The 13,041-nt window shown below is 48.8% G+C and overlaps 2 protein-coding genes across 2 annotated transcripts in view; one reads left to right on the top strand and one right to left on the bottom strand.

The window, feature by feature from the left end:
* Positions 1 to 9,010, bottom strand: part of trpn1 (transient receptor potential cation channel, subfamily N, member 1) — a 33,195-nt gene extending 24,185 nt beyond the window's left edge. Inside the window, exons 1-14 of the mRNA XM_062445943.1 lie at positions 8,709 to 9,010; positions 8,289 to 8,390; positions 6,150 to 6,245; positions 5,468 to 5,581; positions 3,813 to 3,917; positions 3,175 to 3,273; positions 2,458 to 2,559; positions 1,968 to 2,069; positions 1,779 to 1,877; positions 1,314 to 1,514; positions 1,024 to 1,125; positions 820 to 918; positions 589 to 717; positions 38 to 187 (exon numbers count right to left, since the gene is read on the bottom strand). Of these exons, the coding sequence (XP_062301927.1) occupies positions 38 to 187; positions 589 to 717; positions 820 to 918; positions 1,024 to 1,125; positions 1,314 to 1,514; positions 1,779 to 1,877; positions 1,968 to 2,069; positions 2,458 to 2,559; positions 3,175 to 3,273; positions 3,813 to 3,917; positions 5,468 to 5,581; positions 6,150 to 6,245; positions 8,289 to 8,390; positions 8,709 to 8,807 (1,599 nt within the window). The 5' untranslated portion in view covers positions 8,808 to 9,010. The remainder of the gene's footprint in view (positions 1 to 37; positions 188 to 588; positions 718 to 819; positions 919 to 1,023; positions 1,126 to 1,313; positions 1,515 to 1,778; positions 1,878 to 1,967; positions 2,070 to 2,457; positions 2,560 to 3,174; positions 3,274 to 3,812; positions 3,918 to 5,467; positions 5,582 to 6,149; positions 6,246 to 8,288; positions 8,391 to 8,708) is intronic.
* A 722-nt stretch (positions 9,011 to 9,732) lies between these two features.
* Positions 9,733 to 12,001, top strand: cfap20 (cilia and flagella associated protein 20). The gene is made up of 6 exons (XM_062487068.1): positions 9,733 to 10,073; positions 10,361 to 10,440; positions 10,755 to 10,866; positions 11,089 to 11,277; positions 11,538 to 11,648; positions 11,814 to 12,001. Exons 1-6 carry the CDS (start codon positions 9,990 to 9,992, stop codon positions 11,817 to 11,819), a joined length of 582 nt encoding a protein of 193 aa, XP_062343052.1. The 5' UTR covers positions 9,733 to 9,989; the 3' UTR covers positions 11,820 to 12,001.
* The last annotated feature ends 1,040 nt before the right edge of the window (positions 12,002 to 13,041 follow it).

The raw sequence follows: 13,041 nt of genomic DNA, 5'->3' as shown, positions 1-13,041 counted from the left end.
ACACACCTATACATGCCTCACGCACGCACACACACACCTCAGTGGTGACAGCAGTGATGTCAGCCTCATACTCCATCAGGGTTCTGATGATGCGTACATCCTGCCCTTCCTCCTCTCCTTCCTCCTCCTTTCCTGCCTGACCCCTGACCCCTGAAGCCACAGCCAGGTGCAGACATGCCTCTCCTCTCTGGCAGGACAGGGAGACAGGAGGGACAATCATCAGAGCACAGAAATAATAATGTCCTGATCAGAACGTTCATCTCTTTCTGTTAAATAGTGATTATCCATGAAGAGAAGACCTGCACACATACACCACGACACACACACACGACATAGTCGCACACATATACATACACACACACACACACAGTCACATTAACAACTAACTACGGACTAGACATCACTTCCTGAGTGGGCGTGATTCTATGCCTGAAGGAATCCATCTCATTATACATGCATCCCATGATGCCTTTGTGTATATCCCATCATATACCCCATATAACGCCTCACTCTATATACCATAATGCATCTGGGTATATCCAGTAAGGCCTCAATAATGCCCATCATGCATCAGTGTTTCCTGCCCACCGTGTTCTCCTGGCGAACGCAGCGACACGCCTCCTCTCGGCTCCTCTGATTGGTCAGGTGGAGGAGCAGCTCCTCAACCACGTGGGCGTGCCGGTGACGCACCGCCACATGGAGAGGACTCTCCCCTGCCTGCACACACACACACACACACCGTAAATGATAAAGCGTCATCATCTTCCTTCCTCTGTGCTGTGCTGTTCCCTCCTCCCCCCTCCTCTGTCAGGCTGTTACCTTTGACCTCCAGGTGGGGTCTCCCCCCTCCTCTAGCAGGGCTCTCAGCATCTTCACACCTCCGTGTCGAGCTGCCGCATGCACCGCTGTCTCTCCGTCCTGGACAAGGGGGGCATGTGAGTGGGTTTCATGTTGTGCATGTGTGTGTTTAAGATTGAATGTGTGTGTGTGCACGTATGTGAGCGTGTGTCAGTGGGTCCTGACCTGCTGCTCAGCGTTAACCTCTGCTCCGCTCTTCAGCAGCATCTCTGCCACCTTCTCTCCCTCTCTAACCCGCGCCGCCATGTGGAGAGGACTCTCCCCAGACTGGTGTGTGTGTGTGTGTGTGTGTGTGTGTGTGTGTGTGTGTGTGTGGGGGGGGGGGGGCAACCAAGTAGAGCATAGAAGTAAAGACATACCAACAGAACAGACCCTAGTACAAACACCACTACGGTACAGATCCTAGTACAGACACTAGTACAGACCATAGCACAGATCCTAGTACAGCCTCTGACCTGTCCTCCATGCAGCTGGACGCAGGCTCCGTATCCCAGCAGCACTTGCACCACCTGGGGCCTGCAGCTCTGCACAGCCAAGTGCAGCGCCGAGAGACCCTGGCGAGTACGGCTGTCCAACATCGCCCCCTTCTGGAGGAGAGCACGCACCACAGCCGCGTGGCCACGCCTGGAGGCCGCATGGAGACACACTTCACCTAACTGGAGGGGGCGGGGGGTTTGGAATGAGGCCAGAGAGAAGGGGAGAGGAACAGGGAAAGGGAGAAAGGGAAAGAAGAGACAGAAAGGGAGATAAAGAGAAAAGAGGGAGGGATAGGGAAAGAGAGGGTGGGGAGAGAGAGGTCCAAGAGAAGCAGAGTGCTTAAAGCTTGTGAGCATGTGCAGTAGGGACATCAGTACCTTACTGAGCATGTGCAGTAGGGACATCAGTACCTTACTGAGCATGTGCAGTAGCGACAGCATTACCTTGTTGGGCATGTGCAGTGGCACCCCCTTCCTGAGCAGGGCCAGTGCAGTGTCGGGGTGACCCCACTGGGAGGCGATGTGTAGCAGCGTGCTGCCATCCTGAACCAGGAGGACAAGAGAGGGAGAAATGCAGGCAGTGTGTGTTTGTGTCTATGGGTATGTGTGTGTGGATGAATGTGTGTGTGGTACCTTGGTCCTGGCCAGTACGTTGGACTTGAACTTCTCCGTGAGGATCTCGACCACGTGGGCGTGTCCCCTCTCCACGGCGATGTGCAGAGGGGAGCGCTCCATCTGGAGCGGGGGGGGGGGGCGGCGGTCAGGTGTGTAGGTGTATTGAATGGAGGTATGTGAGTATGGAATGTGTGTGTGGGATGGTGGTATGTGTGTGTGAATGAATGGATGTGTATTGCAGCATTTCCGTGTTTCCAACCCAAGAATCTTCCCCAGAAAGCTTCTCCAGGCACTGTATTGTGAAACGTTCCAGAGAGAGACGCCCACAGAGAAGGGACTTACAATGGTTCCTGCTTTTTGCTCCCTGGAACTCAATTTAGACCCTAGTTCCATGGGAAGGTTTCTGCGGAGAGGGTGAGTGTACTGCATCTGTGTGTATATGCGTGTAGGCTGTGTGTATACGTTTGTGTGTGAGAGTGTGTGTTCATATGTGTGTGTGTGTGTGTACCTGGTCAGTGATATTGGGGTTGGCCTTGTTCTGGTACAGAAGCTTCAGCAGTATCTCATCACCCTCAAACGCAGCGATATGGAGAGGAGTCTGACCTTCACCCTGCCACACACACGCACACACATAGACGTACACATACACACACACGTACATACTGATGTTACCCACTGAACTTGGCAGTCCTGAAATGCGTGATGGTTTTGCTACAAATGTTAGCCTGCAGGGGGCGGTAGAATGCTTAGAATGCGGATGTTTTGGAGACTGCGGACAACAGAAATGATCTATGATTTTGTTTACTATGACAATCGGATTGGTGTTCAATGTCCACTCTTTTTATGATTAGGATTATTTGAACTTTGATTTAGCTGAGCCATTTGTAATAGTAATAATCCTACATCGAATTTACATGACTGAAAAATGTTAGATGGAACCATTTGATTCACGTTAGAAATGTGTCAGTACGTTATGTGTATGACACTGGCAATAAGCAAAACTATTCAGGAGGTTTGTACTGTCCTGTCGCCAGATGTTCGGCTTTTGTTTAAAAATAAATGTGCACTGACACTCTGCTCCTGTAAAGAAATGGACCTAACTACAAATTGAGGAGGAAAAAAAGCTGTCTAATCTGCTTCAACACGGCCGTCAGATTAAGAGGGTAACATCTGCACACACACATCTGGAGGTGAGGGAGAGGTCAGTACACACACGTGCTCCTACGTTCTGTGTGTTGACTGGCGCTCCATGGTCCAGTAGAACCTTGGCCATCTCCAAGTCCTTCCTCCTGATACACACATGAAGAGCAGCATCTCCACTGACCTGCACACACACACCACACACACACACACACACACACCATACACACCACACACACCTGTATACACTGATGCATGATGGGCATTATTTACGCATTATTGGATATACCCTGATGCATTATGGTATATAGAGTGAGGCATTATATGGGGTATATGGTGGGATATACACAAGGGCATCATGGGATGCATGTATAATGAGATGGATTCCTTCAGGCATAGAATCACGCAGACTCAGGAAGTGATGTCTAGTCCGTAGTTAGCTGTGCCTGTGTGTGTGTGTATACAGCTCCAGAAACAGTAGAGGACCACTGGACCTTTTTCTTTCCTTTACAAATAATTAGATAAAGAAAGTTTTGAGTGAGGAACAGATGGGTTCAACTTGCAGTGACCTCTTAAATTGAACCCTTCTGTTCCTCACTCGCAATTTTCCTTCTCAACGCTTTTGGAAAGGAAAGAAAAAGGTGTTCTCTTAATTTTTCCAGAGCTGTATATGTGTACGTATGTATGTATGTGTGTGTGTGTGTGTGTGTGTGTGTATCTTACCCGTGTCTGAGATCCAAGCTGGGCTTCTGGCAGGGTTCCAAGCAGCTCCTTGACTCCTCCCACATTCCCTGCCTCCACCGCTAGCAGGAGAGCAATACTGCCATCCTGGAATCATACACACACACAAACACACACACACACATACATGTAAACACACACATACACATTAAGACACACATACATACACATGTAAACACACACATACACATACATACACACACATACACATGTAAACACACATACACACACACATATATATGTATACACACTAGGGCTGGGCGATATGGGTAAAAAATTATCAATATGGTTATTTATATTTCCATTCGATAACGATAATTAAGACTATAGACCACAGATCCGTAGTAGTAGCAAAATAAACCTCTTCCTCAACTTTTTCCCTACACTCAGCATAAAGCTTAGGCAGCGCGGTGTGAGAGAAATGTGTGGCCAGGGAGCACGTACCTGGGGTCAAGTAACTTAAGCTTTTTAAAACCTTGCTTTTTATCAATACCTTGGCGCAAACTCACACTTTCTGCATGTTCCACCAAGTGATTTTGCTTCAGGTGGTAAAAAAGCTTGTCGTATTACCAGACTTGGTAGCCACCTGTTTGTTTACTACACAATTTGCACTAAACATTGCTCTGCTCTTTGTCGGATTTCAAAAAGCCAAACCACTTCCAAATAACTGAAGAAGACAACCCTTTTTATCAATAATTTTTTCATTGGAATTTGCTCCCTCGCCATGGCTATCCCTGCCACTGTTTTCAGCAATAAGACTCATTTTCCGCGGTTAACATTAGCTACTCCACTTGAGGTGCTCAGTAGGCTATATTTTAGTGAGCATAGGCCAGTGGTTCCCAACCGTGGTCCCCAGGGCATCCTGTCCTGCCTGTTTTAGATGTTTCCTTCCTCCAACACACCTGATTCAAATGAATGGTCATAAGCAGGCTTCTGCAGAGCTGGATAACAACCCATTCATTTGAATCAGGTGTGTTGGAGCAGGGAACATCTAAAACAGGCAGGACAGGGTGCCCTGAGGACCAGGTTTGGGAACCACTGGCATAGGCTACCATTTCTCCGCAACTTCCTGCTGCATCACAGAAATTAAATGGACTGCTGTTCCTAATTATTCTCTATCGACATTATCGATATTATTGAAAATGAATTAATGTTACGATATCTTTATTGAGGGAAGTCATCACTTCGATATCTTTTTTTATCTATTTATCGCCCAGCCCTAATACACACACATGCATGCACACAGAGAAACATATAAACATACACATATATACACACACAGACAGAGAGGGGAAAGAGGAGGAGGAGGAAAGAACATGAGGGAGGAGGATGGAGTGGAGGTGGAGGAGAGGAGGGGGAAGCAGAGTGGGGAAGGAGGAGAGGGGTAGAGGAGAGGAGAGGGGTGAAGGAGGAGAGTGGAGGAGAGGAGGGGGAGTAGAGGGGCGAAGGAGGAGCGGGGGAAAGGAGAGGGGTGAAGGAGGAGAGTGGAGGAGAGGAGGGGGAGTAGAGGGGTGAAGGAGGAGCGGGGGAAAGGAGAGGGGTGAAGGAGGAGAGTGGAGGTGGAGGAGAGGAGGGGGAGTAGAGGGGTGAAGGAGGAGCGGGGGAAAGGAGCGGGGCAGAGGAGTAGGAGAGTGTACCTTGTCAGGGGTCAGGCGTGCGTCTCTGTTGGAGGCTCGGAGGAGGGTCTGGAGGGGGGGGAGGGAGGGGGGGCACCTGGATGCAGCATAGTGGAGAGGGAGCTGATGCCCGGGCTGGGAGAGAGAGAGAGAGAGACAGAGATGGGGGGTGGGGAGTGAAGGAGATGTAAAGAGAGAAGGGAATAGAAAAGAGAGAGAGGGCAAGGGACATACAGAGAGAGAAGGAGAAAGAGGGGGGGAGGGGAAGGGGATGAGAGAGTGAATGGGATCGAGAAACAGAAAGCATGTGAGGGATATGGAGAGAGAAAAGAGGGGTGAATGATGGCTTCTTTTCCAAGGCTAATGTTGGGAGGTATTCTAATGGCACTCTGGCGCCAGTTTTCCCGCCACTGGTTGCCGTGGGAGATCTCACAGCTCTTGGCAACAGGCTAGCCAAGCTCCACCCTTCTGGTGGAAACTTCCAATCAAACACCAGGCATGGGGTCTCTCTTCTTCACAAGAAAAACTCACACTCAGAAAGAGAGAAAGACAGGTTGAGAGAGAAGGAGAAGGAGGGAAAAAGAGAAAGGGAGGAAGAAAGAGAGAGGGAGAGTTAGGTGAGATGGAGAGACAGTGAGAGGGAGAGACAGTAAGCGAGAGAGAAATAGGGAGAGAGAGGGAGGGAGAGACAGTAAGGTATTACCCCTCCAGGTGTGTTGGGATCTGACTTCCTGACCAGAAGTTTGATGATGTCATCCTTGGCGTGGGCGGCGGCAACATGGAGGGCTGTCCTGCCATCCTATTGGATAGAAACTGATTGTGTAAGAGCCAGGAATCCAACAAGGACAAAACCCTAAGAGAGCACAAACACACACACATACACACACACACACACAAGCAGATACACACACCCCAGACACACAAACAATGCCACATTCTTGCTGTGTCACCAAGGGTAACCCAAGCCATCAAACCTCCATTAGAAGGAGCTCTTACCCTCCAACTCTCTCCTCCCTTCTCCTCCCTTCTCCTCCCTTGTCCTCCCCTCTCTTCCCCTCTCTTCTCTTTTGAGAGAGGGAGAAAGGAAGAGAGAAAGAAAGAAAAGGAGAGCAGAGGAAGAAAGGGAGAGAGAAATAGAAAGAGAGAGTGATAGGTTTGGTACACAGTGGCATGGTCTTTGTCTTACTGGGATAAACTATCACATCTGGAAAGAGTTAGAACAGGATATGAATATCTCATACAGACACACACACAGGCACATGCACACACACTACTGGAAATACCACCTCTCAGTGGTATATTTATTACATTTACATTTAGTCATTTAGCAGACGCTCTTATACAGAGCGACTTACAGGGACATTCCCCGTGGCAAGTAGGGTGAAGTGCCTTGCCCAGGGACACAACGTCATTTAGCACGGCCAGGAATCGAACTGGCAACCGTCTGATTGGTATTCTGATTTCCTAACCGCTCAGCCATCTGACCAATGCAGTCAGAAGTTATTACAACAAGAGGCTAAGTTCTGCTGGGCCTGAGCTGTGCATATCCCAAAAAAGCAGGCTGTCAGGGAGGTGAGAGTTGAGTGCTGGGGGGTGGAGGTGAAGGCTCGGGGGTGGAAGTGAGGGGTGAGGGATGGAGGTGAAGGTTTGGGGTGGAGGTGAGGGCTCAGTGTGGAGGTGAGGGGAGAGGAGAGGGGTGGAGGAGAGGGCTGGGAGGTGGAGGTGAGGGGTGATGGGTGGAGGTGGAGGTGGCTGGAGGGTGGAACTCTCAGCCCAGACTGGAACCACATTCCCTGGCTGCTCCCAGCCATCCTCAAGATCAGGGGCAGCTCTTTGGGGGAAACTTGAGCAGCTCTCCCTGGCGAAAGAATGGTCTGCACTGGCCCTAGACAAGCTGACTCACTGGCTGGCTGACTGGTTGACTTGCTGGCTTGTTGACTGGCTGACTGAATTGCTGACTGTCTTGCTGGTTGACTGTCTGTCTGACTGTCTGTCTGACTTACTGACTGGTTGTTGGCTTATTGACAATATGTCTGTCTAGCTCCTTGACATGTAGTTGGTTGACTGACTGAACATCTGTCTTATCTGTCTGGCTGACTGACCTGTTGGGTTGTAGATCGACTGAAAGCTGGAGTTTCTGGCATGGGTCTCCTGTTTGTGTGGTGTGTGTGTGTGCGTGTCTCTGTGTGTGTGTGTGTGTGGTGTCCTCATCTGGACACATGAATCAGCCCCACAGGCTCTGACCCAGCAGATGCAACCCTACACGGTCTGGGGATGCTGTGTGGTGAGAGACAAGAGACCTCAACACACACACACCCCCGAACCGCAAGGAGAACTAACTATAAGTCAGGCCATAGGTTTCCATGAAACGTCAGAGTGAGATGATGAAAGACACACACACACATGCACACACACACACACACACATGAAGAGAGACAACAATAGACTGCAGATTCAGCACAGGGAGACTCACCCAAACCGAGGGAAACATGAGCTCATATCACACACACACACACACCAACATACACACCGACATTTGGATACACACCCTGGCACACTGACAGACACACTGGCACGCCAACACACACACATACACTTGAACACACAAACCGGTCCACGTACACACGCAGACCTACACAGTACAAACACACACACGGTGGGTTCTGATATAATGGCTGTGTGTGGGAGTGGGAGGTGTGTGTTAGTGAATCTGAGTTTCCTAACAGGTCATTAGCACTGGTTTTGGTTTGAGCTGTCTGGATAGAGAATCACTCAACCCTGAGAAACCGCTGGCAGGCTGGTTTACCTTCCAGCCTTATCTCCTACCTCCTTGTCTCCTCACCTTGCTCCTGTCTGCAGGGTTGACTCCTAGCTCCAGCAGTCTCTCCACCACTGCCAGACGGTTCTCTCTCACCGCCACCATGAGCACCGTCAGCCCTGACTCCTAATGCAGAGACGACACCCTCACGCCTGCTCAGAGGAGCCCTAGCCCCAGCCCTCCACCCACACACGGCCCTCAGGGTTCTTAACTCCCACCACCAACCACCACCCATCCACCCCCCACCCACACATGATGCTCTAAGCTCAGCAAGAACATTGCCTAGAAATGTTTTATACAAAATGATAATCTGTTCATGTATTTATTAATGATTTCCACAACTCAAGTGGGTCTTTGATATGGCAGAGTGCTAAGATATTTACAAGACATTTCATACGCATGTATTTCATTCCCCTCCGCCTGATGTGTCCCACCGTACACTACCTCATCTACGGTGCTCAGCTCTGGGTCTCCACGGTCCAGACCTTTGATGCTCTGCTCCATCGCGAGCCACTCTCCCCGCAGGCACAGCTGCAGCAGCATCTTCCTCGAGCAATCCACCCCTCAAAACGCTCCGTAGACTTTATTTACAGATTGCCCATGTTTGATGAGGATAAATCATGATCGTTTTCTCAAAGTCCGTGAAAAGACGAAACCCTATCCCCGTGGCAGGTGGAATTGCGCAAGCAGCATTCCAAGCGTGGTTAAGAGAGATCTTAAACTTTAGGCTTCAGAACGGTAAGGAAAGCGCACCCTTAACTGCGCTCGCCCACCACGCTAGTTAAACTTTTCTAACTCCGCCTTTGTGGTCTTGATGCGTTGGAGCTCTCTTCAAAATGTCATTAGACTCAGTAACTAACTGCTGGTGCATGTGGTTCATGACGATCGAGGAAATTAGTGTGCCAGTTTGTTGATACATTTGTTAATGTGTGAGATTAACTGTATACATTTCCTCCTCATCAACATCATCAACATGTTTTCACACATGACAATAATAGTGCATTTAATTGATAGGCTACTTTATTTACCTATACCCTCTCCTCCTGACATGGAAGTTGTAAACTAGATTTTAGCATCTTAGAAACGCAAATTCTTTCCACGGGTAATCATTCCAATGCGTGGTTGAGCATATTCGTGTAATTTCCATGTCTTCATATTTTTTTACCAGTTTAATAGGCTAATCATGTTTGTGCATGTATGGGAGTATTAAAATATACCAAAATCAAACGCACGTATTCACCATGATAGCAATTTATTGAGCAGTATAATATAATTTAATACAAATATAACATAATTAATACTTAACCAAATTAGGAAAATGTTTGAAGAAGAGAAGTCACTTGACTCGACAGCATCCTTCAGCGAGTGAGCTTTCTGTTTCTATGGAAACCGATTTGCGTCAACAATGAAGTCCGAGGTGATGAAGGCAGGTCCGCATTGTGTTTCATAGCAACTTCAACCAAGTGATTCTTTTTTAGTCGGCAGTCAGAGGGATCACACAGCAACTCTGCTGGAATTTTTGTTTTTACTGAAATTGCTTTGCTTGCTAATAGCGGATGTCACTCATCGTGCCTGCTTTGAGTGTCGGAACGAAAAGATCTTTCATTTTGTATCACACGGAATTTGTGAGACCCAAGAGCAAAATCTATACCCAAACAAGCGTAACGTTAGCAACAGGAAGACAATAACACATGTGCATTAGTCTGTCTTACAGACGCGCAGACTATGTTTAAAAACACGTTTCAAAGTGGGTTTTTATCCATATTATATAGCATTGGAAGCAAACCTCTTCAGATATGGGATAAAAAGGTAAGATACATCTTTAGCAATGTTACAGAGTAATCTGCTGGATTCAACACGAGCTTGTTAGCTAGTACTGTAGCTTACACGAATCAGCTTACCTTTGCTACGATGTTGAGAATAGTACAGTACAGTATGTGCTCCTCATACATTGCGAACATGTATGTGTTACTGACACCCCACACAGGATAGCTAGCTAACTTTAGCTAACCTACAAACCGGTTTCACTAGCTCAATGCAAAGCCTTTGGTTAGCTAGCCAGCTGGCAAACAGTGTATTATGTTACATTTCAACAGGTCAGAAACGGCCACATCAAGCGCATTACAGACAACGACATCCAGTCGCTCGTGCTGGAAGTGGAGGGAACCAATGTGAGGTAGGCTGCCCGTCTCGAGCTGGTGTTGACCCTCTGGCTTCCGGGGCGTTTTTACTGATACTTTGATGGCATTTGATCATGCATGTTCAGCACTTTTTGTGTTGGAAAGGGTATTATGACCTAGTGGAGTATCATTTAAAATGAACTTGACTATAACTAGCGATCTCAGGGCTAGACGACTACAACTAGCGATTTCAGGCTCGTCCACCCTCACATCATCTCACCATGCCACCCCTCTCCCCTTCTCTTCTCCCCCACGCTCCCCTTCTCTCCTCCCCCACGCTCCTCTTCTCTCCTCCCCTCTCCTCTCACAGCACCACCTACATCACCTGTCCAGCCGATCCCAAGAAGACCCTGGGCATCAAGCTGCCGTTCTTAGTCATGATCATCAAAAACCTGAAGAAGTACTTCACCTTCGAGGTCCAGGTAGGTGTCCTCCCTCCCCGCCCCCGGACACTCCACCCGGCCGCCCTGGAAACCTCCTCAAACTGACCCAACTTTCCTATCAACATTCAACGAGAGCGACACTGTTCTGAGACACCAGCCAATAATATGGATCTCTGAGCTTGCAGCCATACAATAATGCTAATCCGGCTGTCCGGAACCGGTTCCCTCCCGGATAAACATTCTCCGGTTCCGTCTCCCCAGGTCCTGGATGATAAGAACGTGAGGCGGCGGTTCCGAGCCAGCAACTACCAGAGCACCACCCGGGTCAAGCCCTTCATCTGCACCATGCCCATGAGGCTGGATGATGGATGGAACCAGATCCAGTTCAACCTGTCTGACTTCACCCGCCGCGCCTACGGAACCAACTACATCGAGACTCTCCGTGTGCAGGTCAGACAGACACGGGCTCAACCACACACACACTCGCTCTCTCACACGCACACTGTCTCTCTTTGTGACACTCTTCCACGCAGTCTTTCTCCCTCTCACACCCACTCACTCCCTCTCTCGCGCACACACTCTCTCTTCCCCTCACGCACTCGCCCTCTCTCTTATACGCACACACACACACACCCCATCACCCTCTCACGCACACTGCCACACACCAGGTGGGAAGATAGGAGTAGTTCATGTCTGTCTCCTCTCCTCAGATCCATGCTAACTGCCGCATCAGGAGGGTGTATTTCTCCGACAGACTGTACTCGGAGGATGAGCTGCCTGCAGAGTTCAAGCTGTACCTGCCTGTTCAGAACAAGGCCAAGGTGAGCCGCACACACACACACCTCTCCTGCGCACACACCTCCGAGACATACGCACACCTCCGAGACGTACACACACCTCTCACCAAACAAAGACAACACTAAGAGCTACAGCCTCGTTGGTAATCTCTTTCTCCTCCCTCCCTCCCTCCCTCCCCGTCTCCACAGCAATAGCAATGCAGGACCTTACCACTCTATTCCAGATGTGAAATTGTGTTGCAGATTCTCTTAATGAAAAAGTATGATGCATTTGTTGGTTGTGCTGTTGTTGCTTTTCTTTGTTATTTTGGAACCATGTGTATTTTTTTCCAAATCTATATTTCTGTTTATTCTGCACAATAAAACATTTTATACACGCCTTGTGATCAGTGTCGTGGTACAAGGATAATTGATTGGTGCAGGTGACTGAGAGGAGAGTAGTGATTGGTGCAGGTGACTGAGTGGAGAGTAGTGATTGGTGTAGGTGAATGAGTGGAGAGTAGTGATTGGTGCAGGTGACTGAGTGGAGAGTAGTGATTGGTGTAGGTGACTGAGTGGAGGGTAGTGATTGATCCAGGGGACTGAGTGGTGGAGTGGCACCACTTGTTGGCAGAGGGAGTTGACAACAGGAGACTAGAGACGGAAGGGTTGGCGTCCACAGACAGGCAGCTTTATTAGGCTGGTTCTTCAGCTGCCTTTGGAGAGAAACTCCCAGGCCAGCTGGATTGGCTGACAGAGACAGACAGACAGGTAGACACTGGGTCCCTGTCTAACACACAAAGTTTTCTGAGATCAGTGCAACAGGGAGCAACACTGACAGCGCCCCCTTCAGGTCCAGCTGCACACTGCCCCTCACAGCTTCTGGAAAAATAGATCTGGAGCTGGTGACTTGTATAAACATCTTTATCAAAAGTCAAGATGGCGGCTCGTAAACGCCTCTGAGCTCGCAGGAGAACAACACCTTCTGGAGCCTTCCGAGGTGGTTGTCTTTATCGCCAGACGTCACACAGGAGAAAGCTGCAGAACACGGAACTCCACCGTCACTTCTGACGGCGCACTTTGGAATGGAACACACCAAGAACATTGGGGGAATTAAACGTAAGATGGGTTCAGATGGAGGCGGTCTGCGTACTGTCGTTTGGAGTCTCCATCCACACAGGCATGAATTGTGGGTAATGTAGTCTCAAGGCACAGACATGCAGGCATAAACGGTTTTACAGAAGAGAAGCTGTGTGTCTAAACATACACATACTGCATGCAGACTGCTGACTGCAGCCAGGAACCACAGTACATCTACTGATCTGATATGGCAACTAAACTTGTTTCACAACTGGAAATGAGCAGACAATAAATATATATATTGCTTGGCAAATGGCAATACATTTTAAAGTGAAAAATAATTAGCAAGTTAAATATT

Source organism: Osmerus eperlanus, chromosome 20, assembly GCF_963692335.1.
Source record: "Osmerus eperlanus chromosome 20, fOsmEpe2.1, whole genome shotgun sequence".
NCBI classification, from domain to species: Eukaryota; Metazoa; Chordata; class Actinopteri; order Osmeriformes; family Osmeridae; genus Osmerus; species Osmerus eperlanus.
The sequence above is the reverse complement of the archived record's forward strand: the minus strand, read 5'-3'. Positions and strand labels throughout refer to the sequence as shown.